The sequence below is a fragment of the Manis javanica genome, chromosome 4 (assembly GCF_040802235.1).
Source record: "Manis javanica isolate MJ-LG chromosome 4, MJ_LKY, whole genome shotgun sequence".
Classification (NCBI taxonomy): Eukaryota; Metazoa; Chordata; class Mammalia; order Pholidota; family Manidae; genus Manis; species Manis javanica.
Window position 1 is genome coordinate 33,253,615 of NC_133159.1, and position 27,517 is coordinate 33,281,131.

At 50.3% G+C, this 27,517-nt stretch overlaps 1 protein-coding gene and 2 long non-coding RNA genes across 4 annotated transcripts in view; 2 read left to right on the forward strand and 1 right to left on the reverse strand.

Moving 5' to 3' along the window:
- The window catches only part of SLC2A1 (solute carrier family 2 member 1), a 28,026-nt gene extending 14,936 nt beyond the window's left edge, over positions 1-13,090 (reverse strand). Inside the window, exons 1-2 of the mRNA XM_037002307.2 lie at positions 12,862-13,090; positions 1,624-1,719 (exon numbers count right to left, since the gene is read on the reverse strand). Of these exons, the coding sequence (XP_036858202.1) occupies positions 1,624-1,719; positions 12,862-12,879 (114 nt within the window). The 5' untranslated portion in view covers positions 12,880-13,090. The remainder of the gene's footprint in view (positions 1-1,623; positions 1,720-12,861) is intronic.
- On the forward strand, positions 1,432-3,757 carry LOC140848881 (uncharacterized). The gene is made up of 2 exons (XR_012130141.1): positions 1,432-1,582; positions 2,964-3,757. It is a non-coding gene; the product is annotated as an uncharacterized lncRNA (long non-coding RNA).
- Positions 13,008-27,316, forward strand: LOC108406714 (uncharacterized). Of its 2 annotated transcripts, XR_012130140.1 has the most exons (6): positions 13,008-13,137; positions 13,316-18,859; positions 19,444-19,519; positions 21,379-21,523; positions 22,429-22,698; positions 26,620-27,316. It is a non-coding gene; the product is annotated as an uncharacterized lncRNA (long non-coding RNA). The 2 variants fall into 2 exon arrangements; XR_012130139.1 differs by lacking the exon at positions 13,008-13,137 and having other exon boundaries at positions 13,250-18,859; positions 26,620-27,315.
- Positions 27,317-27,517: the final 201 nt, after the last annotated feature.

Consider the following 27,517-nt stretch of genomic DNA (forward strand, 5'->3'; position numbering starts at 1 on the left):
TCTATCATTAACTACATGATCACAGTTAAGACATCATTTACACCAGAAGTTCTTACATCTAATAATTAGATGCCCTAACAGCATCCCAGACCAATCAGATCAGGATCAGGGAGCATCCAAGGGACCCCAAGGTGCAATCATGTGGAGAACTCAGCATCCCTCTAAGACTGCAGAATTCCCATCTGTAAGGATTCCCAAAGGGAGCCAGCTCCAAGGCACACCTTGCCAAGAGCTGCTCAGAGCACTTAGAGCAGAGCCTGGGGCTGTTCCAAGCATGGGCCCACAGTCACCATTTCAGACGAGCTTGGAAAAGTCCTGTCAGCTCCGGGGCAGCTGAGCATGACTCAGCTGGCCAAGCCTTCCTGGTGACCTGCTCCCCAGCATCAGGCGTGGGCCCCACAGCCGCCCCCCCCATTTGGAGATGGCCCAGCTCTGACTCCTGACACTGCCCGGTTCCCCTAAACAGGCCCCTCATCCTCATGAGCCAGCCACACCTTCTAGTCCCACCCATCTGGACTGTGAATGCAGTCTTGACAGGAGCAATGCCCACTCTCATTTTGTCCTCTCCAGGAAGGTACAGATTTTTTAACTCACAAGACAGTTGGTCAGGAGGACAGCTTGAGGTTGTCAAAACAACAATTTGGCTTCTGACTCCACCATTCACTAGCCATGTGACCTCTAGCCTGTTGGTCATCTCATTTGCCCAGGGCCTCAGTTTTCAAGTCAGTAAAATGGAAATCATCACCCATCCTTGCAAACATATACAAAAGGCCTGGTATAGAGGTACAGAGGAAGGACATTACACTTTTCTTTTCTGTCCCTTGCTCCTTTCCTCTTCTCGTCTCCCTAAAGCAAGTGGGCTGGGGCTGGGCTACGCTGGAGGCGATGATCAATGGCTGGGGTCCCTCCCAGCCCTGACATTCAAGTAAGCAAGCAAGAACAGATCTGGGATGTGTTGTATTGAAAAGGAAGTGAGTGCAGCCCTCCACCCGCTGGTGGTTCCCTAGGGAAAGATGCATTTTTGCTTTGACTGGCACAAGGCCTCCAGGGAGAGGAGGCAGTTGCAATGTAGAACAGGTGATATTTGACAAGGGAGTGTGCTGGCTTGGATGGGTGTGAGCCCAGGCTCTGGGACCACCTGGTGGGAAGGCTCCAAGGTAGACTCGTGTTGGACACCAGCTCTATCCCTGACTAGCTGGATGATACCAAGCAAGTTTCTTCTTTCTAGCTACTCTCCCAACACGGAGGATGGGAGTGGTGCTCTTTGCTTGCTTGCCTAATGGCACTGTTATGAGCAGCAAATGAAATAAGCACAACAGTCCTTTTTAACCCAGAGGGTCATATAAACAGAGCTTCCTTATACCAAGCATTGCTTTGATTATTGAAAATGCCTGTACTGGATGGGGGTTGGCCAAGATGATCTATAAAGACCCTGTGACTCTGTGGGCCCTGAGCTTCTAGAACTCTGCAGCCCCAAGATTCCAAAGCCAAAGCCAAGAGTCTCTGACCATTTTGGGGTCAGAAAACTGGCTGGGGAGGCAGATGCTGAGTTGACAGAAATGACTGACACTCAAGAGGCAGGGTGAGTGTGTAGAGCTATGTAGTGCACAGCATGGTACTCACCTTCTGGGGGGCATTGATGACTCCAGTGTTGTAGCCAAACTGCAGGGAGCCAAGCACTGCCCCTCCCACAGCCAGCATGAGGCGGCCCGTCAGCTTCTGCAGAGAAAAAAAGCATGTGTTACAGGCATGTTTGGGCCCAGATTACTACAAGGCAGGGTCTAGGCTGGCAGGTTCTCTTGTTCAGGCATCTGCCTGACTCTTGGCACCATACCATTCCTTCTCCCAGGAAACTTGGTTACTTCCTGACCTCAGGTGCCCAAACGAGCCCTACTGACTTTCAGACACTGGGCTGGCAAGACTCATTCCTGGGGAGAGAGGGGACCTGGGGTCTTCTCTGTCTGCAGCCGAGTCTTGGCTAAAGAACAGGCCTTGGCATTCTCTAGAGTCTCATTCCTCTGTTGGAGCATGCCTAGGGTCCAGGTGACTTGAGACTCTGACTGGGAGGTCCAGGAGCCAACTCCCCTATACAATGGGTGCCAAATTACATGGGAGGAGGGGCAGCACAGAGTGGGGGAAGTACCCTGGATTTGGACCTGCAGGTGCTGGCTTCTGATTCCAGCCCACCTGCCTAGTCGCTCTATGAATTTTGATAGGCTAAGTCACTTTTCCCAACTCTTCCCTACCCCTCCATTTGCTTGTCTGCAAAATGGGAAGTCATGCTTATCCGCATTGTAAATGTTGTCTTCCCTTCCCTTGCCCCCATTGAGAGGGGAGGAAACTGAGTACTGAGAGGCAGAGACAAGTCCCAGCTCACTCAGGGGTCTACAGAGAGCCAGGCTGGAGCTCAGGGACCCCAACTCCCCACCAAGTGTCCCTAATGGCAACCCTCCCTAGACCACACACTTTCCAGGGTTATTTGGACACAGATGACATACAAGCCAGAAATGTGCTTTGGAAAAGTACATGACACTAGGTGAATATGTCAGGCCAAGGGGTTTTCAATCGACAAAGGGCCGGGGAGAAAAAGGGTGACAGGTTTCTGTCCCCTGCTGGAGAAAGGAGAGGATTCTTAGTTTCTGCCTTTAACAATGAAGAAGCCAAGAACTGTGACATTATGCAGGCTGGCTGTGAGAGAATGGAGCTGGGGGAGCAATGCCAAACAAATGACTGGCATTCGCTGCGTGCCCTGCACCAGGCTGGACACTGGAGGGGAGGGCTGGGAAGCACAGAATCCTAGCCACACATAGACGGGACAGTCTTAGTTTGGCCACAGCCTTGCTACAGCCTTGCTTTTCCCACAGAACCCAGAAGCAGCCCTGACTCCAAGATCCTCACAGATAGCCCTAGGCTTAGCTATTAATCAGACCCATTCCTAGCATGGTCTTTTCATTCCCTGGAAGCCATTAGGCCAATGATTGCGAAAGCTGAGGTGTTCACATCAGAGGCTGAGAAACAGGAAGGAGGCTCCGGTTAGCCTGAGTGCACAAATTGGAGCCCATTCTCCATCAGGTGAGTGCTGGGGCCTTGTTTCCCACCAGCCCACCTGGCCCCTTCCTGGCCAAATTTGGACATTCATCCTAGAAGCTGGGCTTTCCTCATGATGGGCCACACCCTCCCTTACATCCTGCCCTTCATACCCAGCTCAAAACACTCCTGACCCAGCACCACAACTTCTCTCAAACTCCTAGGGAGCCTGCAGACTCAGGGCTGTCAGTTCTGACAGTGCATGGTGAGCAGACCGTCTCTGGTGGGCCCCAGCCAAGCCTAACTCACTGGGTGACCACTGGGATTCAGTAAGAGGAAGTCACAAGGCACTCCACATCGATGAAAGGCCTGACAGTGGCTGTTGAAGCCCGCCATGTGAGGGCTCTCTCCCAACTGCGGCACATGCGTTAGGTTAGCTTGGGAATGTCTACTGGGCTGCCCAGTGGTGACACTAATGGTATACCAGATATGTATTTTCCAGTGCATGCTAGAATAAATATGAAACTAACAATGCAAACCTATGATTTCATAAAATGTGGCATAGCTATATAATAAAATGCATAAATAAGAAAGCTCTTTATGCATAGCTTTGGGACACCTCCCAAGATATATTAAGTAAAAAAAAAAAAAAAAGCTTCAGAGCAGTGTGTTGTATGCTACCTTTTGTGTAAAAAAAAAAAAATGGCTGGGTGTGGCAGGGAAGAATATACATATCTACTGACTTAAAAGAATGCACAAGAAAGGTAACATTGTGCCTTGAGGGATCTGGGGGACAGTGGTGGGTGGAAGGAGACCATCTTATACCCTTTTTGAATTTCAAGCCATAGAAATATAGAACCTTTTTAAAGATAAATGTTTTTAACGAGCCCTGTGATTTCATATTACTTAGAACAAAGCAGTTTAAATAAAAATATAAGGAAAAATAATACAGATGATATGCGGATCTGTAAATACCTGCCAGTAGCACATGAATGAACAGCGCTACGGAAGGGGCTCCGTGAGAGGTAAGCACGGTTATTACACTGCAGGCCCTGTTTTCAGTCTGCTCTGGTGTCCCAGGGGTCTCCGAGCTTCTGAAGTCACTCTTGGGACCCTGCCGAGCAGCTGTAGCCTCTGGCAGTGGGGGCTGCTAGGAGCCAAGGACAAACCCCTGGGCTGGACTTTACCTCAGGCAGGTCAAGGTCAAACTCTGCTTTAGAAAACCTGCCTACCCACTCCCTGGTTAGGTCCATATCCACCCAGGCAAGCAGTTGCATTAGACTGACTGAAAAGTGAGTGAACTGTGCTTCAGGGCCTGGATGAAATGGGCCCCAGTCCTAACATCAAGTGGGAGGCTTCCGGACCTGTGGGGAGGATAGTGTGGCCTAAGCTTCAACAGGGATGGGGATGAGGAGGTGGAGGGAGAGGGCACTGTGGGAACCCTAGAGGGAGAGACTTCTGTTTTTACTTGGAGACAGTCAAAGATGGGTTCTGAGAAGGTGACATTGGAGCTGGAGCTGGGCCGTGAAGGACATGCAGAGAGACAGCCAAGTAGGGAAGCAGTGGCAACACTGCATTCCCAGTAGACAGAAGAGTACGTGCAGGGAAGAAAGAGGGCCTGACATGGCCAGATAGAACAGGGGGTGCTCAGTGTGGCTGGATGCTGGACGCAGGAGAGGAACATAGCCTCTGCTCTTCAGCAGGCACGAGGCACTGAGAGCAGTCACATATCCATGCCCTCACTGCCCTCACACCCAGCCTGATCACTGCTGGACTGGGAATTGGGAGACCCAGGCTGAACGGCAGAGAGCTGCTTCCCTTCACTTTGGAATTGGGATACATGACAGCCCTGCCTCTGGGACTCAGTTTCCTCACACAGGAAATGGGAATAGGGGTTCCTTCCCTAAAGGGTTGCTGTCAAGTCCTGTTTTAGTGCCATTTAGGGAGTCTGCAGTATTCACTCAACAAGCATTTGCTGAATCCTGGATGGATGGGAAGCCACCCACCATGGCCCATCTTCCCCTACAAGCTTTGTGGCAGCAATTGAAATACTGTGATGGAGTCCATTCATTCAATATCATTTACGTAGGTGCCAAACTGAAGAACTAGTTGGCAAACCCTTTAGAGAAAGGATACAAAAACCTCACAGCTTGTGGCTTTCTTGTGAAAGGTAGAGGAGCAACATAAAGCCCAGAATCTGCAACCCACAGCAGCCCATCATCACCCACCACTGGATGGGGCTGCCTACTAGAACATCGCACACTCTTATAGGCTTTTTGCCTTTGCTGTGTCTTCTGCGGTCTCTGCTTTTACTTCAAGCAGTTGGGATCACCCAATCTACTGTCCGCCCACAAGACTGGGAACTGTTTATCTGTTTTGCCAGAATCGTGTTCACCCTAACCGATTTTACTGTGGCCATTTATCAAACCCCTAATGAATACTGAAATATCAGCAATAAGAGTTTATGGAAATAGTCTATCAGGAATCCCTGAACCCCCATCCCAACCCACAGGGCTTTAGAGGAAAAGACCTCTGAAGTCAGACAGATCTATGTTCAAATTCTGACACTCCAAGGGGCACCCAAGACCTCTCAGTTCAGCAAATATCTGGGTCCAGGGTCCAGCACAGAGAAGGCTCTCGTGCCCCCACACCTCACAATCCCCACCCCAGCTTGGGGTCCCAGGTCCCCTGAGAGCTCTCACCCTCACCCAGGAAGCCACTTCCCCTCACGCTGGTGCTCAAGAGCTGTCAGCTTCAGGACCTCCCCTTCCCACACCCTGGAATGCTGGATGGCCCTGGCCATGTTGCATAACTTGCCAAGCACCCTGGCCTTTTGACCGGCACCTGTGTGCCCTTAGCACAGCGCCCAAGCCCTAGGCTTGGCTAACAGCAGGCCCCAGGTCAATATTGGCAGAGGGAGGGCATGTTACTTCAACCATTCAGATGCAGGGCGCTCCCCGCAGGAGGAGGATCCTGGAGCCCACACAATGCAGATGTTGCTCCCATCCCCTCCCTGCAAGCTTCCCACATGGTTCCCAAAGTGCACCAGATGACTGGCTCTGGTGTTCAGTTCTCAGACTACCTGGTCTCCGGTTCGGAGGAGGGCAGGAGGGGGAGGGGCAGGAGTTCACAGAATTTCTGACAGCTCTCTTTTTTTATTTATTTTTTGTACAGTTCTTTCCAAAGATTCACTTGAACAAAATTTTGGGCATTGAAAAAGATGCCCAAGAAATTACAGAATTGCTGTAACACTTTGTATGATAAATGGGGAGCCTCAGTTCAGAGAGCAGAGGCCCTGGATACTCAGCAAACAAAAGCCAGGGCTGGGACTTGAGTTCTTCAGGTTCCTAGGCTGACATTTTACCCTTTGGCCTCCTCCGTCCAGCCAAGTCTTCAAAAAGAGTGATGGACTAACCCTTGGAAGGCTGACCTTCATGTGACCTCAAGCATTTACTCCTCCTGAAGCCATTTCCTTCAAGCTTTCCAGTGATGGCAGGACTTTTGCAGGCTGAGCCTCCCCTACACCCCATGGTGGCCCTCGAGGCAGGACTCATCAATCTTTAAAGCAGAGAGAAGAGGAGGGAGCTGCTGCATTTATCAGTTCCAGCAGCACTGGCCAGGCAGTGGGCACCATGCCAGAGGCTGCTTATACATTCTGATTTAACCACTATGAACACACTCTTGGGGTGAGATTGCCCCCACTTCACAGATGAGCAAATGGGAGGCTCAGAGGGGGAAAAAGTGGATAACCACAAGGCCCTGGCTCCAAGTCAGGGGGTCTCTGATGCCAAACTCTATGCCCTTCCTGCTCACATCCTCCCACCTCTGCTTCCAGGTATTGGTCCCTGAAGGAAATAAGGTTTCTACCTGGTGCCTTCTACATAGGTCACATTCTACTCCAACAATCTGGGTCTTGCCCAGTCTGAGCCAGGATAGCCCAGGCCCAAGCTCAGAAACTTTTTGGTCCCTTGGGAGGATTTTGCTCTAAGCCAAGGTTGGCAAATGATACCCTGTGGGCCAAATCCAGCCTGCCAGCTAAGAATGGGATTTACATTTTTAGTGGTTAGGGAAAAAAAAGCCTAATATTTTATGATACATAAAAACTGTATTAAATTTACATTTCAGTGACCATTTTATTGTTCTCTTGGGATATAGCCACGCTCAGTTGTTAATATATTGTTTAAAGCTGCTTTTCTACTATGGTGGCAGACAGAATGGCCCACACAGCTGATGATATTTATTTACTACCTGGCCCTTTTACAGAAAATGTCAGTATCTGCTTTAAATCTCAGGCCCCCCAAACTGCTGTGTGCAAACCCAACACACGAGCTGCACAGGATTTTTGAAGCCCTTCAGGGAAAACCAAATCATCCTCCTTGTCTAACTGAAAAGGTATTTGTCCTAAATTGGGGTGTTAAATGCAAACAACTGGCTCCCTGGGCCATCTGCATGGGCCTATGTCAGGACCTGGACATCAGAAGCTGAAACCCTGAAAGGTCCCATTCACTGGTGAGCTGGGCACCAATCTGACTATGATAAACTCAGTTTGGTAAGACGATGAGACCTCAAGCAGAGGTCCTTGATACTCTCAGCAGACAAGTTTAAGTCCCAGCTCCCCGACTTGTGTGACCTTGAAAAAGCCCCTTCCCTTAAGACATTCTCTTTTCTATGAGCGGCCTTCCGAGAAATTATATTATTGAGGAAAGATTATACTTGAATGCATGTTCCCAACACTATTCTAGTCAAGGGGGACTCAGCAATAAACTACAAACCAATGCCCGTCCTCACGGAAGTTGATACTTGAGTGTGTGTGTGTGTGTGTGGTGGGGCAGGGTGGGGGTAAATACCTAAAATACCTATCAGGTGGTAAGTGGTATGAACAAAGAAAGTGATGGGGGTGCTATTTCTTTTCATGATGGCACATGCCTGTAATGGAATCTTATGCAGCTGTTGGAAGGAATGCAACACATCTGTATGTACTGGATATGAACAGAGTATCACAGCAGACTGCTATGGGATAAAAGCAAGGTACAAAACTATGTGTAGGGTGTACATTTAGTGCAAGGAAGGGGAGATAATGAACTTGTTAATGGCACTCGCTTGTACATGCAAAAACACTCCAAGGATTACCTCTAAGGGGTTGTGAGTGAACAAGATGGGCAGCACAGGGCTGCATGGAACTAAGTAGAAAGTGTGATTCAATGACAAACATTCCGTTTACAGGCACACATGCACAAAATGAGGAGTGTGAGGACAAATATCAAACTGTTACTACTGGGAGAAGACAATGACCCTTCTACTCTATATGCTTCTCTCTACAGTTGGCTCCATTACTTCTGTAATTTTTAAATAATCTACAACCTGACTAGGGGAGATAGGTATTATTAGGAAAGCAGCACCAACAGGAGGCATGGCTTGCCTGAGGTCAAACGGTGGAGCTGTTTCTAATGGAGCGCTTTCCTCCCAACTCCCAGATGATAAGGTAATGGGAGAGGATCTTTGGGCTAGGTAGCTTTTCCAAGGTGGTAAGGCCCTAGGGAGGCAAAAGCCAGCAAGTGGTGGTGCCGAGGTCTTAGAGAGGGCGAACACTGCCCACGTACAAGGCCTGGGAGCTCCACTCAGTTACTGTGAAACCCCAACATTTCTGCATTAGCTACTGCCTCCCTGGCCTGCTGGCTGAATGGCAGGGCCTCAGGCTCTATTCCACCCCTCCCACGGAGAGAGGTAACAATTGGAGGTTTGTTTTGGCGGCCAGGCCTTGGCCTGCCAGCCTAGACACAGCCTCTCTGAGCCCATGAGTCTACCCAGGAGCCTTCTCAGCCTCCGCCATCCTGGAGACGCCAGTTACTGAACTGAGTGGCTTTATCACCTCTATGCCCGTGAGTGAGGTGGAGGAAGGCATGAGGGTGCAGTCCCAAACCAGTGCTGCACACTTCCCCCTCTGCTTCAGGCCTCCCCAGCTCTACTGGCCTTGGGGAGAGAGGAACTGGAAGCCTGCACCCAGCTCCAAGGGTCCACCCTAGGTGGGCTCTAGGCCCAGAAAGCCCATGACCAGGAAGTACTGAGTAAAGCTGGGCTCTCTTCAGTCACAAGCTGATTATGGGGGATTTGGGGCTGACCCAGCTCCAGGCAAGTAAGGTTGGGTCCCCGAATGGTTCAGCATAGGACAAGGGTCATAATGGAGATGTTTACACTGTCTGCTCACCCAAAGTGATCATAAAAAGGGTCTTTCCACTTAAAATATCCACCACCCTGATTTAGGGCACTGGGCCAGCCTCCCCACATCCACCACGGGAGAGCGAACCTCCATTTTACAGGGAAGAAAACCAAGGCTCTAGGGAAAGCCACTTCCCCAAATTATTAGTTTCAGGAGGACATGTTTTATTTCCATTCACAGAAGAGTTTTAGTTGTCACATTATGTCTAATCCAACTTTTAGACTCCCACTGTACCCAGAGCTTGGAAAAGTCCTAGAGTCTGGGGAATTCCTGCTCATTTGGGCTGTGAGAAGGGTGGCACAGAGGACAAGGTTGTGGAGAAGAAAGCATCTTTTTTGTACACTGTAGAACATCTCTAATTTTTTGTGACAGCCCTATCTTGGACAAGTCTCTTTCCTTCTCAGATCTATTTCCCCATCTGTCAGTTGAGGGCTGGCCCATGCACTAGAAGGTCCCTGCCTGCTCTCACTTTCTTTTATCCTCTTATGTCACCTTTGAAAGGCTGGTAGCATGCTTTGCAGTGGGAGGCTCAGTGTGTGACCTTGGGAAAGTTATTTTTCTATGGACTGTGATGTCATTGTGCTCAATATCTCCCTTATAGGGGAGGCAGGGCAGCCACATTATTTGACCCACCCCTGGGTCTAGCATTCTCACCCAGGTACTACCTCCACAAATCAGCTTCCTGACAAACCCCTGAAGGATTAGCTAGCGGGAGTTTTAATAATTTACTCAATTAAGTGATACTCATGGCCTGGGCGTCTTGGGGTTCCCCAAAAGCTCACTTTGCCAGAAAGCCAGAGTTCTGAACAGAGGCTGCAACCAGGGTACAGGTCACCTGAGGCCCAGGTTAAGTGCAAAGCATCACAGAACTCCAAAGAAGCAAGGAATATTTAAGGAGCATCACTGTGGGCAAACACATTTTTTTCTGAATTCTTAGTCTAATAATGAAATGACATCACCCTGCAGACGAGGCACCTGAGCTAAACTGGAATTCGAAACCACACCCACAGGACTTCAGAAGCCTATGCTCTTCATACCACTGAGGGGCTAAGGAACCCTGCAAGTAGGTTTCTGATTTCGTCTTAGTCTGGAAGGCAGAGACAGCAAACACCCTGGGACTAGCTGGGAGTTCTTCACAAAGGGCTGGGCTCACACTCGCCTGCTGACCAGGAGGGAGCACATGCAAACCCTTGGCTGGGAGGAGGGGCGTTCAACCTGTCCCCTCCCTTCTTCCTACTCAGTTAAACTCAATATGAGGAACTGCAGAGGAGCACCTTACAAGACAGGGAAGTCAATCTCCAGTCCCTAGGAGATGAAAAGGAACAGAGCAGAAAGAACTTCATAGTCAGACACATACTGGGAAGTGGGAGAACCTCTCCGGGCCTCAGTCTAACATCCTGCACAAAAGGGCTGTGCTTGCTGATGAAATCGGCAGTCTCCAAAGGGAAGGGCTTCATTCCAGAATGTATGAGATGATCCAGAGGGTTTAGCCAAACACAAAACAAAAAAACTACCACTGCTATCTTTAGTTGACTTTTGCAATTTCTATTTTATGTATGCATGTAATCTATTAGTGTAGTGCATGAACATAAATTTATAATTACAGATAAACCACTGGGAAGGAGGTGCTCCAAAATTATTTACAGATGGGGCAGACAGTCAAAAGTCTGGAAGGTACTGCCTGAAAAACACCCCTCTGCTAGAGCATTTAGGGCCAGTTGGTACAAGGGCAGCGATTGATTTTAGGCAAACTGTCTCCCCTCAGCCCAAAATTCAAGAAAGGCTGTATGTAGAGGCAGTGGACACTGGAAACGCTTTTTGATTAGCCTGGGTTTGAATCCAGCTCAGCCACTTACAGGCTGGACGACTTCAGATAGTTACTTCCCTTCTTTGAGCTCCAGGCTTATGAACCAGCAAGGGTATATGAAGGGTCAGTAACACTGAAAAACGTTTTAGTTAAGAGCTTAGTAAACTGTACGGGGCTATTGATTTTCTCCTCCACTCTTGTGTCTCCACTCAGAATATTTACATACTCACCTAACAAATAAATACCCAGGTCCTGCATAACATGCTGAACAGACCGCTCTTACCCCTGAGGGAGTGGAAAAAGTTATCCCTCTCCCACAGACAGAGAATCTAAGGCCTAGAGAGATTAAGTGGCCTGCCAGAGGGGTCTCAAGCCCTTACCACTAGCTAAAACTGCTTATTCTAATTTGTTATATCCCAGAATAATGGCTCACCTATGACTGTCAGGTTCACGGCTCAGGGTCTCACCTCAAGCCCTGGGCCAGGGCAGGGTGAAGCAAGTTGTCTGGCTTCAACAGGCATGAGGAAGCCTTTTACCCGCTAAGGGTACAGCCGGGGCCACTCTGCCCAGCCAAGCCCCTGCTTAGTCCCATCGGGGACCTCCACAACCCAGAGGGCAGAGCAGAGTCCGGTCCTACTCCTGAATTCCAGGCATCCTCGTGCCGTCCCTGCCAAGGAGATGGAAAATTCAAGAGGATAAGGAGGGAGGGTTTCAAAGTTAAAAAAAAAAAAAGAGCAACTTCTGAATATTCTATGCAAGGGGGAAGAAGCAAGGGAGGAAAAAAAAAAATCTCCAGCACACAGGAGGGGCTCAATAAATATTTGTTGAAAAGGAGCCGGGTCTGGGAAAGAGTCGCACAGATCCCCTGCAGGTCAAGTCCCTTTAGAAATGACAAAGGGGATCCTATCTAGGCAGTTTGCCGCCCACGCGGAGACATCTATTCAGAGTACGGAGTCCCGGGTCCCCCAGCCCCGAGGCGTGCCCTCCTCCCGCACCTCTCTGGCCTGGGGCCCCTTCCCGGCCCCCGCCCCCCGGGTGCTCTCTCCGTCCGGCCCGCACCAGCCCCACCCGAGCAGGGAAACGTGCCACCTCGGGGCACATCTCCCGGGAACTTGGCAAAAGCTGTAGGGCCTGCACTACTCGGAAAGGGCCTCAGAGGCTAACTTTTCGTCTCAGCCCTGCAGCCGGACACCCTGGAGTTGGAGCCCCGGCCTTCAGAAAGTGCCCTCTGCCTCGGAAGCTCGGAGGGCTGGCGCCGGGACCTCAAGGGACCACGTTAAACGCCGAACACTGGCGCCGGGGCCAGGGCAAGCGGTTCCGAGCGCGCCGGGTAGGGGCGGGTCCCGCCTTCTCCGCGCCAGGGTCGGGGCTGGGCCGGGGGCTCGGCCCGCTCAGCCAATGGGTGCCGCGCTCAGGCCCCCTCCCCCGCTTCGGGTGGAGCCGGCGCCGGGCCGCAGCCGGGGAAATCGTGAGCGACGTGCCGCGCAGGGGCCCTGGGTTTCCCGGCCCCAGCGGGCCGCGTGCGCCGCGCGGCGCCCCCGGAAGGAAGCCAGATACTCAGTGCGGGCACCAACTACACATGCGGCGCCCTAGTGTCCGCCAGGTCCCGAGCCCATCCCCACTCGCGTTCCCCGCCCGCAAGGCTCTGCGCCCGAGGCCGGCGCCCAGAAAGGCTCGGAGAGGTGCGCCGCCCGCTCCCGGTGTATAGTGCCGCCGGGCCGCGGGGGAGGCCCAGGCCGGCGGAGAGGTCAGCGGGGTCCGTGCCTTTGTTTCGAACCGGGGGTGGGGGGGCCGCGGGAGCGCGACTCACCTTGCTGCTGGGCTCCATGGCCGCGCTGCGCGGGAGGCTCTGGCAGCGCCGGGTGCGCGGGCGGCGACGGGTGGGCGGGTGGCGCTCTCCGGCTCAGGCTCCTGCTCCTGTCCCTAGACTGCGACTGCGACTCTGACTCCGGTCGCTTGGCCTCCCGCTCCCTGGTGAGCTTGTTCCGAAGACCTGCAGCCCACGACCTCCACGTTAGTCCGGCACCTCTAGCTTCTTGCCTGAGCGCGCGGACAGCAGTGTTTATAGGACCCCGGTCATTGGCTGGTGCGCCGGTGTAGGGGCTGTGTGGGTAGAACCTGGGGGCGGAGCCTGGGGCACGTCCGGGGCGGGGCTCACGAGGAGGGGGCCAGGGACGGGGGAGGGGACCGGGGAGGGGGCCGGGGAGGGGAAGACGGCTAGAGGCCTCCCTGGCTTGGGGTCTCCAGTGCGCCCGGTGCCCTAGGTCCGAGGCGCGCGCTCGCTGTGTGACGCTGGGCGAGTGTGCACACCCTCTGAGCCTCATCGGCCTCTAGCAAAATGGTGGAGCTGGTACCCGCCGAAAGACAAACTTGCTGCGGCACCACACACCGAGCCCTCCTCACACCGCTGGAGTCCTCACTCCGACACTGGATAACTTTGGTAAACTAGGGATAATAAGAGTACCACCTCATAGGCTTGTTATGAAGATTAAGTGAGTTAATATTTGCAAAGTGTTATGCGGTAAGTGGTTTTTAAGTAGTTGTTAGACTACGGGAGGTCTCGCTCAGCGATTGTCTTCCCTACCCCTCTCCACCCCCACATTCCTGTTTGCAAGCCAAGCCTTGCTTTGGCATAGGCTGGGCTCTGCCTGGAAATCCATACCCACCTCTTCTCTGGGCTTTTATATCACCTCTGACAGTGCACTGTGAATCTATGGTGACAGGTAAGTGTGAAAAATGTGGATGGGAAGATCACAGGAGACTGGGTTTGAAGTAGCTCCACTGTATACTCTCCCTAGCATGATCCTAGGTAAGATGCTGACATAAGAGCCTCACGTTTCTGAGGAGTAAACCAGAATTATACCACCATTAACCTCATGTGCTCTTCTGAGAGTTAAAGTTTCCAGAGAAGCCCATGACGAGCTTTGCACATGCTGAGTCCTCCTTTACTGCTAGTGGTATTATTTCACATTATTTCATCTGATTTCACCTTATTTCCCCTTACAGATGTAAACCTTTCTTAAGATACAGTGAAGGGAAATACCTCCAGTCTAAAGTTCTGGCCAAAAATCTGAGGTTGGGCTGAGGTTCCTTTCCCTGTCTACTGGGCAGGAGAGGGGTTACTTTCTGTTGGAAAGAAGGAGGCTGAGCTGAGCGCATGACCTCTGTAGTCCTTTGAGCTGTATGTCCAGGCTCAGTGCTGGCTGAGGGAACACCCTGGCTGGGCATGGAGCCCTGGAGGGGAAGGCAGGCACCTTCTGGGTCTACACCTGTCCCTGGCTCGTGTTTCTACAGTTTCCCAGCTGCTCAGCCTGGAAAGCTTGGGGCCACCTCTCTCACCCAGGTTTCAAAGGCAGGTACCACAGGATTTTTCACGCCTTCCACACCACTCCATCCTCCCTCCCTCCCTCCCTGCTGTGGCCAGGGCCCCCAGTGCTCCCTACTCCTGCCTCACCTAGTCCTGACCCTCATATACCTGACACTGCTGTAGGGGGAGTAAGGCCCAGCCTGGCCACCAGGGCCCATGGGGTGCCAGCATTTAAGCTCAGTGCCACCCCTCACACCAGGATGCTCATCTCTACCTTTGCTAAGGTTGTTTCCTCTGCCTGACTCTCTCCACCTCCTCAGCGTGCCAAAATGTTTCTGATGAAACAAGTTCTCCCCCACCTCTGGAATGGGGCCTCCTCTTGGAAGTGTCCCTGAGTACCCCCCAAGAGGGAATCTTTTTTCCTTTACCCTTTGGTGTCTCAGTGTGCCTCTGGGCCTGTCGGTCTTTGCCCAGATGGAGCACCTTGAAGACACAGTAGCTGAGACCTGTGGGTGAAGGAGGGAAGGCAGGGGTGCATGAGCATATAAGCAGCTAGCCTGCCTGTCTTGCCAACACTTCCAGTCATTCCTTAAGTACCTTTTGGGGTTTGCCACATGCCTACTCAAGTCTCTTCATAGGTTCCTGTTTCCACACACATCCCACTGGCACACCTCCTCCCAGCTGTGGGTATACCGCACTCAGCCCCTGGGTCACACTCACCACCAGGCTCCCTTTCCTTCTCCAGGTCAGCCCTGTGCTGGCAACTTCCCCAGGCATGGAGGCATGCAAGCCTGCTGCTGTCCTCATGGAGCCTCCAAACCAGAAAGGATTCAAGGGGAGAGATGGACAGCCACAATACCATGTTGAGTGTATGGGAGCAGAATTTGTACCACAGGGGAAGGAGAGAGAGCTTTAGGGAAGGGAAAGGGCATGCCAAGCAGGGTTTAGAAGGCTGAATATAGGTTGACTAGGTGGCTCAGAGGGAAGGCCATTCTTGGCAGAGGAAAGAACATATGCAAACACAACAGTCAGGCAGAGAGTAATTGCTGAAGGGAAGAAATGTAGACCACACCCAGAGACTGATGGTGGAGCCCTGGGCTGGGACTCCTGAGTCCCAGCTCTGCTATTTATTTGCCAGGTATCACTGAGCCTTCTTTCTGGGCTCTAGAGCCACATCTAAAATGGATGTGACAATCCCCTACTGGGGTCAGCCTGAGGAAAAATGGGTATGTATAAAAGTTTATCCAAACAAACAGTACTAGTTCATGATTTCAGAAATTCAGTCAAATCCCTTTCCTGTGGTCTGGATAGCACTTGAAGACAAAGTAGAAAAACAACTTTACCTTCACCCCATCCCACCATACCTGTCCAAACAGACCCCCATTACCTGCTTGAAATTCCATTTCTGGGTGTTCTCTCTGTAAAAGTTTTATGACCCCCTAGAGGCTACTGTTTAGAAGTAAGTTCATCAGAAGCTATTGACACTGGAGCAGAGATTAGATTCTCAGGTGGGCTAGTTTATTTTTTGGGTGACTTAAGTTCTGAGAAACAGGGTTTAACTCCAACCAGGGAGGGAATACCAGAGAAAGCCTAAAGAAGTGACCTCTGAGCTTGGAAAGGTGCAATGGAGGGGAGAGAGCATGAGCAAATGCCAGGAGGTGGGTCATGAAGGTACTGCCTTAGCCACAGAGAGCCTGCCTAAGTAGCCCCTGTGGCTGAGTGTAGAGGTCTAGCTGGGAGAGAATGAAGATGAAGATAGGGGAATTTGAGAGAGAGAAGCTGAAGACATGGGTCACAAAGGCCCTCAAATGCCAGATGTAAGAGTTAGGGTTTTAATACAGAGCAACAGGGAGCCATGGAGGTTTTGAAGCAGAGGAAGGGCCTGAGGGAATCTCAGCCTCCTCTCAAGCCTATTCTGCCTTGGGGCTTTAAAGGTAGGTGTGAGGAGGCGGTAGAGCCCCAGCGCTCAGCTAAAGAGACCCAGTGCCCCTGCTCCGCCCAAATCTGCGCTCACACTGGGAGCTTTGTTCCCCGGAGTCTGCCTTTAGCCCTAGAAGGAACTCGGACTTTTTCTGGGCTTGATTCAAACAGTTCAGCCCCAGCCAGCCAGAGGAAGAGAGCTCTCTGGGACTGGCGGGGCGGTGCTAGGTGGCTGGCCGACGCTGGCCCCTGATGCGTGCCTCAGAGCACGCACGAAGGCTCCCAGGGAGTAGTGCAGGGCGTGTCCTCGCTGCTCCCAGTGAGAAGTAAGAAGGCCCGGGAAAAGGTTTTTCTTTTGCCTTTAAAGGCGACCTGGAAAAAAGGCTTTGCTGTCAGCTGCCAGTGATGCAAGGGTGGCTGGTGGGGACTGGGACGGGGGAGCCCCTAATCCACAGGAAGATTTGCAACACAAATCCTCCCAGGCTGCAGGTAAACATGGCCTTGGACTCCAGGGAGGCCTGATGGGCCAAGCAGGACAGTTTTGGGTGTTTAATATTTTCATTCTGATTTGCACACCTGTTCAGACCACCTGCTCTCAGAGAACTGTTTGGCTTCCCATCTTTATCCTTTTGTGTGCCCCAGCTTGGCCCTCTGCAAACGCTTTCATCCCAGCCACTACCTGCCCGCAGATGCTGGGAGACAGTGAAGGAACAAATCTTGCCTCCATTCTCTCCTAACTGCCAGGCTTGTCCATCCAGCTGTCTCCAGGACAGCCCTCTGAATGTCCCATGGGTACCTGGCACTCACCACGTTTAAATCTAAGCCCATCATCTTCTCCCATCTCTCCTAGTCTCCACCCCAGAGATGGTTTCTCTATCCACGAAACAGCCCAAACCTGAGATCTGGTCTCTTCCTTGACACCTCTTTGTCCTTCACCCTTTGTTCCAAGATATCATTGGATTCTATCCCCTCCTCTCCATCCCCACTGGCCCTGTGCTAGCATAGTCTAAAACCCTTGCTCCTTCACCCTCCCACTCGTCACCACACTGGTCTCTCCACAGCACCCAGCTACCACATCCCTTGTTTAAACATCTTTCTGAATCAGGCAACAACATCTCACAGACATAATGTTGAGTGAAAGAAACCATATGAAGAAGAGTGTGATTTCATGTATACAAAGATCAAAAACAGGCAAAACTGTCCTATGGGAATAGAAGTCTGGACAATAGTCTTGGAGGAAGAGTAGTCACTATGGAGGTGGCTGGTAATCAGGGCTAGGACTAGGGTGAGGGCAAGTGAGGTAGGATGAACATTACCAGCTTTTTTCCTTTTGCCCTGAGCTTTAATATGACTCAGCATGGCACTGTTACTTCACTTAAATTTTTGATATTTTGTCATCATGGATTTTTTTGCACTAATTTTGGTTTTTCAAAAATGTTATTTATCTTGATGACTAAGCTCTTTGGCATCCCCTTAACTTTTATTTGGGAGGTATGGGCCTCATTTGCCATCCCCTAGTCCTGACCCTGCTGGAAATGTTTTGTAATCAGAGTGCTGATTACACAGGTGTGTTCAGTTTGAAAATTCCTCAAGTTGTACACTTCTGATTTTTGCACTTTTCTTTATGCACATTATGCTCCAAATTTAAAAAAAAAACAAACTTCCATGGTCGCAGGGGAATGTCTTCTGTCTGCTTCCTTTAGTATCCCAGCACCAAAACAATTCGCGGCACACACTGGGAATCAGCACATATTTGCTGAATGAATTAATATGGTATTATTCCAATTAATGTAATCCCCTGTATAACTCAGTGAGGGAAGCATATTTCTCTCCATTTGGTATGAGACAACTGAGGTTCAAGAAGGATGTGATCTGCCCAAGATCATGCAGGTAGTGAGTGTGACTTCTCGTATCCCAGTTTAAAGAAGTAAACAAAAACTCTGACCAGTAGTGCTAGTTCAGGCACCTGAGCCGGCACCAGCACATGCAGTGTACCCAGGTCTGGCTCTTAACTGCTTAAATTACAATTATTTTAGTCTTACCATTTCCCAGATAATGACCTCCTTGGTGGTGGGGGGGCTCAGGCATTTCTGTCTGCCCTCTGTTCAGCTAATTTCTGAGCACAGGGAAGCTATAAATGTTTAATAAAGGAATGAAGCCAAGAATGAATGAGTGAGGAAGCTGACTTATATGTGGTACCTGGTATCTGGTGAGTAGAGCACAAGTTTTAATTAGAGATAGATCTGCTACATGTATGTCTTTGGGCATATTACTTAGCCTTTTGGAGTCACAATTTCTCCAACTGTAAAATGGGAATAAAATCAGTACTTACCTCAAAGATTTATTGAGAATGTGAAATGAGAAAGTGATTGCTAGGTGACCAGCATGTAATAAATGCTTGGAAAATGGTAACTACTATTGTTTGCAGTGTTTTACATTCTCAAAGCCTGATTGACTTCAGGGTGACAGGTATCTACTTCTTTCTGTCTCCATGAATTGTTTTCTGGGCGGAGTCTCTGAGTTGGAAGGAAGGGACGTGATGCAGCCTCCAGGAGCTTTCTTCCTCAAGCCCGAGGAGAGGGTGAGTTGGCATAGCCCAGGAAGTCTGACTGGACTTTATGGCTCACCTCCACCCTGTCAGTGATGCCATCTTTGATGAGTTGCTTCCTCGCCAGGAGCCTCAGTTTTCTTTCTACAAGGTGGGGTTCAGAGTAAGCTTGATCTTGTGGGGCTCTGGGGAAGGTTCAAGGGCTTGTCCCTGGGGCTAGTGCACACCAGGCCTTCCATAAAGGTTGAGTCCGAGGAACTAACCTGACACACTGAGGCCTGGGGGAAAAGCAAGGAGACCCTGAGTCATCCAAGATGGGAAAAACAAATAGTGTGTCTGGGCTCTGTTTTTTTCTTAGAATCTTATCTCTCCTGAGAAATTAAATAAGAAAGCTCTTTATGCTAATGCAACTTTTAAACTGTGTACATACCTTTCTACACATCATTCCTCTGGTCTTCCCCACACCTACCCTGAGGGCAGGACCAGATTTATTCACATGTTCAGGCACAGTTGAGGGGACTGAGGCACACAAATTAAAACTACTTGCTTGAGGTCACACTGAAGGAGCAATTTGATAGCAAACTGAAGGTATGAAATCTGGACCTCTTACCTGCTAGGTACCACCATGCAGCAACTGGATCCAAACAAGAGCGGACAACTCACTTCTGGAGCAAGGTGGCCACAACCCAGCAGGTATCTGGGTATGCCTGCTTCCCGCATCCAGCCCCCACCTGGATACCACCTGGCAGTCACATGCACATTTATCATGGAGCAGCGGCTGACTCACCCCTTTGTACCAGAACTGACTCATACATTAAGAGAGGGAGAGTGAGTAGCAGTTGAGAGCCTGGAGAAGCCCTCCCTTCCTCATTGAGCTTTGAAATTAATGCCCCAAACCTGTGGGCCGTTCAACTCTTAGAAAAGGAAAAGATCTGTGCTCTGGCTGGAGGTGGAGATCTCTGGACTTAGAAAGGAATGGTTCCATTCCACTCTGGGCTCTGTTACAGGTTCACTCGTCACTTCAGGCAAGTCACTGTCCCTTTTAAAGCCTCAGTCTCTTCAGTTTTTTAGTGAAAGCGTTGAGAAGCCTTGTCATGTGTATTGATGATTTGCTCTGTGCCAGGTGTAGGGCTGAGTGATTGGTGCTCAGCCTTATCTCTTTTAGTGCTCATAACAAATCCTAGGCATCCTGTTGCTGTCCCAATTCACGAAGGAGGAGGATGAGACAGGAATAATTTCAGAATAATTTGCCCCAGTCAAGCAAGAAGGCAAGTGACAGAACTGAGAATTGAAACGTCTGTCCCTAGGACTCTTTAAACTGGTTTACATTTACTCCCTTTATCCTGCTAGACCTCGGTTTCCTCATTTTAAAAAATTGTAAAATATACATAACACAAAATTTACCATTTTCACCATTTTGAAGTTACAGTTCAGAGGCATTAAGCACATTCACACTGTTGCGCAACCCTCACCACCATGCAACACCAGACCGTTTTCATTTTCCCAAACTGAAACTCTGCTCCCATCAGTCACTAACTCCCCACCTCCCCTCTCCGTCAGCCTGGGCTACCACCATTCTTCTTTCTGTCTCTATGAATTTGACCACTCCAGGTACCTCATATAAACCTTCCTCATCTTTAAAGCTATGATATTAAAGGTGAAGGGTTATTTGATCCTTCTCCCAGTGGGGCAGTTGGCTCAGACTTGGATTCGGTTCCAGTTCTTCCACTCAGTAGCTGTGTACCCTCCAGGCAGGTTGCTTAACCTCTCTGCCTCTCTCATTTCCACATCTCTGGAGCTGGCCTAATGTGCCCTGCCTTGCCCTGCAGGGGATGCTGGGAGGATCCCAGGAGACAATGGGTATGAAGGTGTTTGTAAAATCCAAAGCCACTTTAGAGCTTGTTATAGATATACCTTCTTCCTGGAGAGCTGGGACCAGGACCCTGGTTTAGATTTAGAGGTGTGAGATCAGGAAAGACGTTAGAATTGTGCATTTCAACCCATTTACAGAGGAGAAGACTGAGGCACATAGAGGGGTGGAAATGCCTTACCCGAAGTCACTCATATGTCCACGTGTATATTCTCTGTTCCCTGCAGATGGTGCTCAGCTGATGTTTGCTGCTGAAACTGGAGGGTAGGGGCCACAGCACAGACGGAAGGGCAATGGAGCCCTTCCCTCTAGCAGCTTGCATTTCAGCTTGTGTATCCTGTTTTGTAAAGTGGCTGGTAGAGCCTCTGCTTAGAGAAGATTCGGGGGCAATAATCTATTTTGGTTTGTTCTTTTTACTGGTTCCCAAAGACCTGGCGTTGTGGCTAAGAATCCCATCTTTCTTATTTCCTAAGAGTAATGATTGTTAGGGGTTTTGGGTTGGATCAGTATATTTAAGCAAACTTCAGCCAATAAAAGAGAATTTATTAAAGGATACAGAGGTGTCTCACAAACCAGTGGCAGGGATGCGGTCAGATGCTGACAAAGCCCTGGACTCAGCAAGTAGATGGCCCCCAGGATGGTCTGCATCCCTCATTCTTGCTTTATTCTTCTCTCTTCACAGACAGGCTTGTTGTGCTCCGCAAGACAGAACACAATTCTGTGCCAGAATTTACAGTGGACCATTTCGACAACCCTTGAGGCTGATTTGACTGTCTAGTAGTCCTGAATCTGTTTCTAGATAAGAGAAGCAGATTGGCCCAGTTTGGGTGAGATATACCCCCCCACCCCTCGGCCCCCATCTGATTGGCTTAGGTCAGGTGATGGGGTCATAGAGGCACAAACAAGGCTGACAGGCTCCCTCTGTATGGGGGTGGGGTAGAGGAAGGGTGTGGGATTCCTCTTGGGGTTGCCACATGGGCAAACGTGCAAACTTTAAAAATGTTATTGAATGGAGATATGCATCACTGACATGGAATAAAAGTCAAGATACTTTCAAATGGAGAGACAGGTTACCAAACAGTATGTTTATCACATCTTTAAAATAAATATGCATATGCAATGTAATTTAATTTCAATACATATATGCTCTGTGTTGAAATTATAGTTGGTAGAATTAGGGGTAACTTTTTTTTCTTTTGTAATATTACAAAAAAAATTTTTGTAATAATTTTCTGACTTTTCTCTAATGAATGAGTATCAGTTGAGTAATCGTGAAACAATAACTCTTACCTCACTGGGCTGCAGTGCGTGTTAACTAAGACATTTATTCACTTATTCAAAAATATTTATTAAGTACCTAGTACATGATGATGTTTGTGAAAACTGCACAATGACCGGCCAGCGGTAGAGGCTCAAGAATTGAGGGTGCCCAGGCTTTGCCTTCAGGGAGCCCACAAAGAGGCTGGATGCTTGGACACAGGCGCTTCTGCTGCCATGGTCTAGATGTATCTGAAAATGTAGGCCAGGAAAACACCTGTCTATTGTATCTATTGCTATAGAATAAATACCCACCAGACTCAGTGGCTTTAACAAGTCAACGCTGTATTATTTCTCATGATTTTGTGGTTTGGGAGGTTCTGCTCCCTATGGTGCCACTGAGGTTACTCATTCAGCGGGACCCTTGGCAGGGGCCATTCTCTGCATAGGGTGTCGCATCCTCCTCTGTCTCCAGCAGGACAGCCGGACCGTCCTTACGACCCAGAGGCTGGGGCCAAGCTGGAGTGTTCCAAGAGGACAAGCCCCAGTGTGGAAAAAAAGCTTTTTTGTATTAATGCAAATCATTCTGGGTGTGACTTGCTTTGTCTCCTACCCTATAAATAAAGCCTTTTACAGGCTTTTACAGGATTGAGTGAGGAAAGGACTTGTTGAGCTGTGCAACTTCTGGAAAGAACATCTACAATTACAGTGCAGTTTTTAAAGCCTGCTGTCACCTGGCTGGACGGTTAGAGTCATTCTCAGTGGGAGGGAGGGATGGGCGGGGGCCCTGCCTTGGAGAGCCAAGTTCCCCAATGGACTTCTCCAAAGAGGTGCCTGATTTCACAGCAGTACTTCTGCTTTAGTCCGCTCTCCCCACAGAGGGAGGGCCCTCCACCTAAGAGCTGCTGTCACTGGCTTATGGAATTATGACTTTGTGCTAGGTACCCTTTAAATGCAGCCAGGGCCTTTCCTCAGTCAATTCTCATGGTGATTCTGTGTGATCCTGTTCCTAAGATGGGGCACTGGGGCCCAGGGAGGGTAGGTAACCTCCTAACCTCCAAGGCAGCACAGCTGGCTGGGGAGCCTGCCTCCCTAACCACGGCTCAGGGGTGAGGTGCTCAGGGCTGGACCACCAGCATTTACAAAGTCTTTTACCCTGTAATCATCAGGGCCTCCTCTCAGCCCTGGAAAGCAGCCAGGGCCTTATAGATGGAGAAACTGAGGCCCTGGGAGAGGAGGGGCTGGCTCAGTCCAGAATGTTGGCTGAGGAGGTGATGGGGAAATGCTTGCCAGCAGTGCTGGACTTCAGCCTGCCAGCTGAGCTGTTGCCTTGGCAAGGAACATCCGTTCCTTCCAGAGAACTCAAGGTGGGGCAGGATGGGTAGGGATGAGATCAGAGGGCAGGCCAGGCTGCAAGAGGGAGAGGGCAGTTCTCCGGGGGGTTGTGGGAAAAGGAAGGGAGCCTAGAACAGGCCAGGAATGGGGCTTGGCCTGGGATCATTTAGCAAAGGGTTTAAATAGGGGTCATGTGGGAAAGTGGACTTGGGATCAGGGGCTCCTGGGTGCAAATTAATGACTGTGTGACTGTGTACTTAGGACAACAATGAGTTTGGACAAATATCTCCTTAAGCCTCCGTCCTTAACTGTAAAAGGGCCAAAGCATAGTGGGTAGGACCATGGTACTGGCACACTGTCTGGGTTAGATTCTGGTTTGACCACTTCCATTGTAACCTGGAGCAAGTGAATCCTCATCTCGGGGCCTCAGTTTCCTCATCTGCAAGATGGGTCTGATAACAACAGTACCTACCTCACCCAGTTGTTGTGGGATTTAAGAGTCTTGCAGCATATGTAGGAGGCTTCAGCAGGCTTTCCCCCCGTCAGTCTTTGCTGTTGTTATCATTGTCATCATTATCTACCTCAAAAGATTCTTGGGAGGGTTTAACAAGGCTGCTGGCACACTGTGGCACAGGCATTGTTAGATAATTATGGGCAGACCAATGGGTGCTATGGAATAGATGGTGGGTGGTGCTGTGAGACTCACAGGAAGGAGATGAGAGTTCTGCCTGGCTGAGTGGAAGGGTAGAGAAGGCTTCCTGGGAGAAATGGCATTTTCTGGGTCTTGAAGGACCAGTAGAAGTTCCCCTTGTAGAGAGAAGAGCCCGAGTGGAGCTAGGCAGTGAGAGAGCCTCTGGGGAGGCTTCTGGAGAACACAGAGCAATTTTATTAGGTGTGCATTTGGACTAAGGGGCAAGGCAGGAGGCTGCACAGGGGCACTGGGTCCAGAATGTCTTGCCTGGGGCTTCGAACTTCCTGTAATAGGTATGGTATTCCTCTGCCTGTTTACATGGTAGAATCACTCAAGACAGTTTAAAAAACACAAGATTCTGTGGTCCCAACCATTATATTCTGAGTAGTGGGTCTCAAGTGGGATCCAGGAATCTGGTTAAAGCTCCCCAGGAAATTCTGATGCCTCCCCCCGGTTTGGGAACCCCTTCATGGGGAGAGAGTATCTCTAAGCAGGGATACGTCCCATTGAGACACCAGTCTGAGACATGCAAGATGTGAACAAAGCTAGAGAAGGTGGAAAGGGGTTATTAAGAGAACCCTGACTCTGACTCCCAGTCTCCTACTCCTCCCCAAGGGACTCTCACACTCTAATGGCCACTTTTGCCCCCAGGGATGGACCCCAAAGATGCTACTGCCCTATAGCCCTCTGGCTCCATCTTTCCTTCCTTCTCTCCATCCATCCATCCATTTGTCTGTCTGTCCATCCATCTGGCAGATTTTGACCTCCCCACCATGTGCCTGGCATGGCGTTGGGTCCTGGACGTATGGTGGTGAATAAAGTAGACACTCTGTATCCCTCTGCAGAACTTCCCATCGGTCCTGACTCTAGCTGGTTGAGCATCGAATGCTTTGTCATCAGGAATGTGACTAAGTACAAGGGAGTGGGGACAGGAAACCCACCCGGGGGCTCAGACAGCCATCACAGCAGGTTCGGCGGTCCAAGCCCCATGGCTTCCTGGCTCCCCGAGTCCCACAGGTCCTATCTCCTCTCCCACATGGCTCAGGCTTTGCCTGCCCAACTCCCAGGCCCTCTCCAGAGTGTCCTCGGCCAGGAGGGTGCTGGTGCCCGGGGGAGGGGTGAGCCAGTCGTGCAGCCCCCTCCTCTCCGTCCCACCAGCCCACAGAGAAGGCAGAAGCCTTGGGAAGGCCTGAGCCTCTCTTCCCAAGGGTGGGGTCAAGGAGCATTTCCTCAGGGGGTAGCTGAAATAACAAACCCAAGGAAATGACAGGGATTCTGGGGACTTCAGAGCACACAGCTCTGGTACAGGATGGACCCATGCAGGGAGATGGGGTTAGAACTTGCTGCAGCAACTTCCTCACCTCCGCTTGGAGCCATCTCCCCAGTCTTCAGGCGTGTATTCTGTTCTTTTGTTTCATCGTGTGCCCTTGCCTGCTCGATCCCCCTCCCCACCCCATCAGCCCATCAGCAGTGTGGGTGCTGAGGATGCTGTGCACTCACTCACCCTACGCCTTTCATTTAGTTCTCCCCACATTCATTCAGCACATGGGGACTGTGCTGGACACTGCGGATGAAGCTGTGGGCAAATATGGCCACATGTGGAACTCCCACCTGTGAGACAACTCAAACAACTAATACAGTGTGATCACTGCCACTGTGGAGTTGCATGGAGGGTGTTGTAAACCCCAGGGGGAACCGAAAAAAGGCTGATTCCTGACCAGTGAGTGGGAAGGAGCTTGAGGAGAGCATGCCAAGCAGTGGGAACAACAAGTGGAAAGGAGTGAAAAGATGGTCTGCAATGGCTAGGGCACAGGGAAGCACCAGGGACCAAGGGAACAGAGGGTGGGGAGGTCAGAGGGGCCATCACGAAGGGCCTTGAATGCTTGGCTAAGGAACTAGAACTTTCTGCAGTAGGCAATGCAGAGCCTTGGAGGAGTGTGAGCAGGGGAGGGTCATGGTCAGATGTGCATCTTAGAATGATGTGTGGAAGCTGGTTTGGGGGAATGAATTGGAGAAGGAGAGGCCAGGCTGAGCAGCCAGTGAAGAGGACCCCAAGGCCTAAGCTATAGGGCAGATGGCTCAGCAGGTGTGAGCACCTCATGGTGTAAGAACCAAGGTGGGTGTGGGGCACACGGGCTGTGGGGCTGGCCCCACTCTGGGCAGCTGGGTGTTTCTAGGGTTGAAGTCAAAGACAGGCTGAGGCAGTCCGGAAGTCCAGGAACTCCAGGGCTTTGGGCTTAAGTAGGCTCAAGGTCAACAGCTGCGCCTGGATCTTTGTCTAGCAACTTAGGAGGTTCACAGCAGGACCTCAGCCCACAGGCAGGAATCAGGGCCAGGACCACCCCAGGGAGGAGTTCTCATGAGTGAGGCAGGGTGTCAGAGGGGGCCTGGTCCTGAAGGGGGAAGAAACCACAAGACAAAGAGCAGAGGACCCCTGGCTCTAGAACCCTGTATTCTGAGCCACCTCCCTTCCACAGCTACCTGTACAGATGGGCTATGGGGTCACCTGGGGCTATTTTCTCGCCCATGCTTGCCCTCAAATGAGACCCCCCCTTAGATGTCTCATCTTGACTGCAGTTACCATCTACCCTTGACCTGGGGACTAAATCTGCATCATGTCTGTCCTGCCCCTAACCCCAGGCTCCTATGAGGATGAACTCTGGCATGGCTCCACCTGCTAGGTGCACACTTGGAGTGCCACACTTACTGTGAGGAAATTTCTTATAAAGATATATACTTACATACAACCCAGCAACCCCACTCACAGCTATTTGCCGACGACATGACAGCATACGACCACCCAAAGACTTGCAAGTGTCAGTTCACAACAACTCTATTTGTAATAGCCAGACATCAGAAACAGCCCACATGTTTACCAACAAGTGAGTGGATAAACAAATCATAATATATCCATCCAATGGGGTATTCAACAATGAAAAAAATGAACTATTGATACATTCAACAACATGGATGAATCTCAAAACAAGCTGAATGAAAGAAGCCAGACTCCCCCCACCCCGCAAAAATTACATTATGTGTTTGATTCCATTTATATGAAATCCCTGGACAAGCAAACTAATATACAGTAACAGAAAGCAGACCAATGGTAACCTGGAATGGACAGTGGTAGAAGGATGAGAGAGAGAAACTGAGGAATTGCCGAGGGGAATAAGGAACTTTTGGGAATGATAGAGATGTTCGTTATCTTGGTGGTAGTGATGGTTTCCAGTGTATATTATATGAGTCAAAGGTTATCCAATTGTGTAATTTAAATATGCACTTTTTATTGTACATCATTATACCTCAATAAAGCTGTTTAAAAAATCTGATGTAAGTTCTGCATGGTCACATCCAGCCTGTTTTTACACAGCACCCTCCCCTGGGTCGTCTTCCTAACTGCCAGGGCACACTGGGTGGTTACTAGGCACCAGCACTGTGGGCTACTACGGTATGGAGTTTTTCATTTACCTCACGATAGCCTTATAAGGCGGTGCTATTATTATTAGCTCTGTTTTACATATGAGGAAACTGAAGCTCA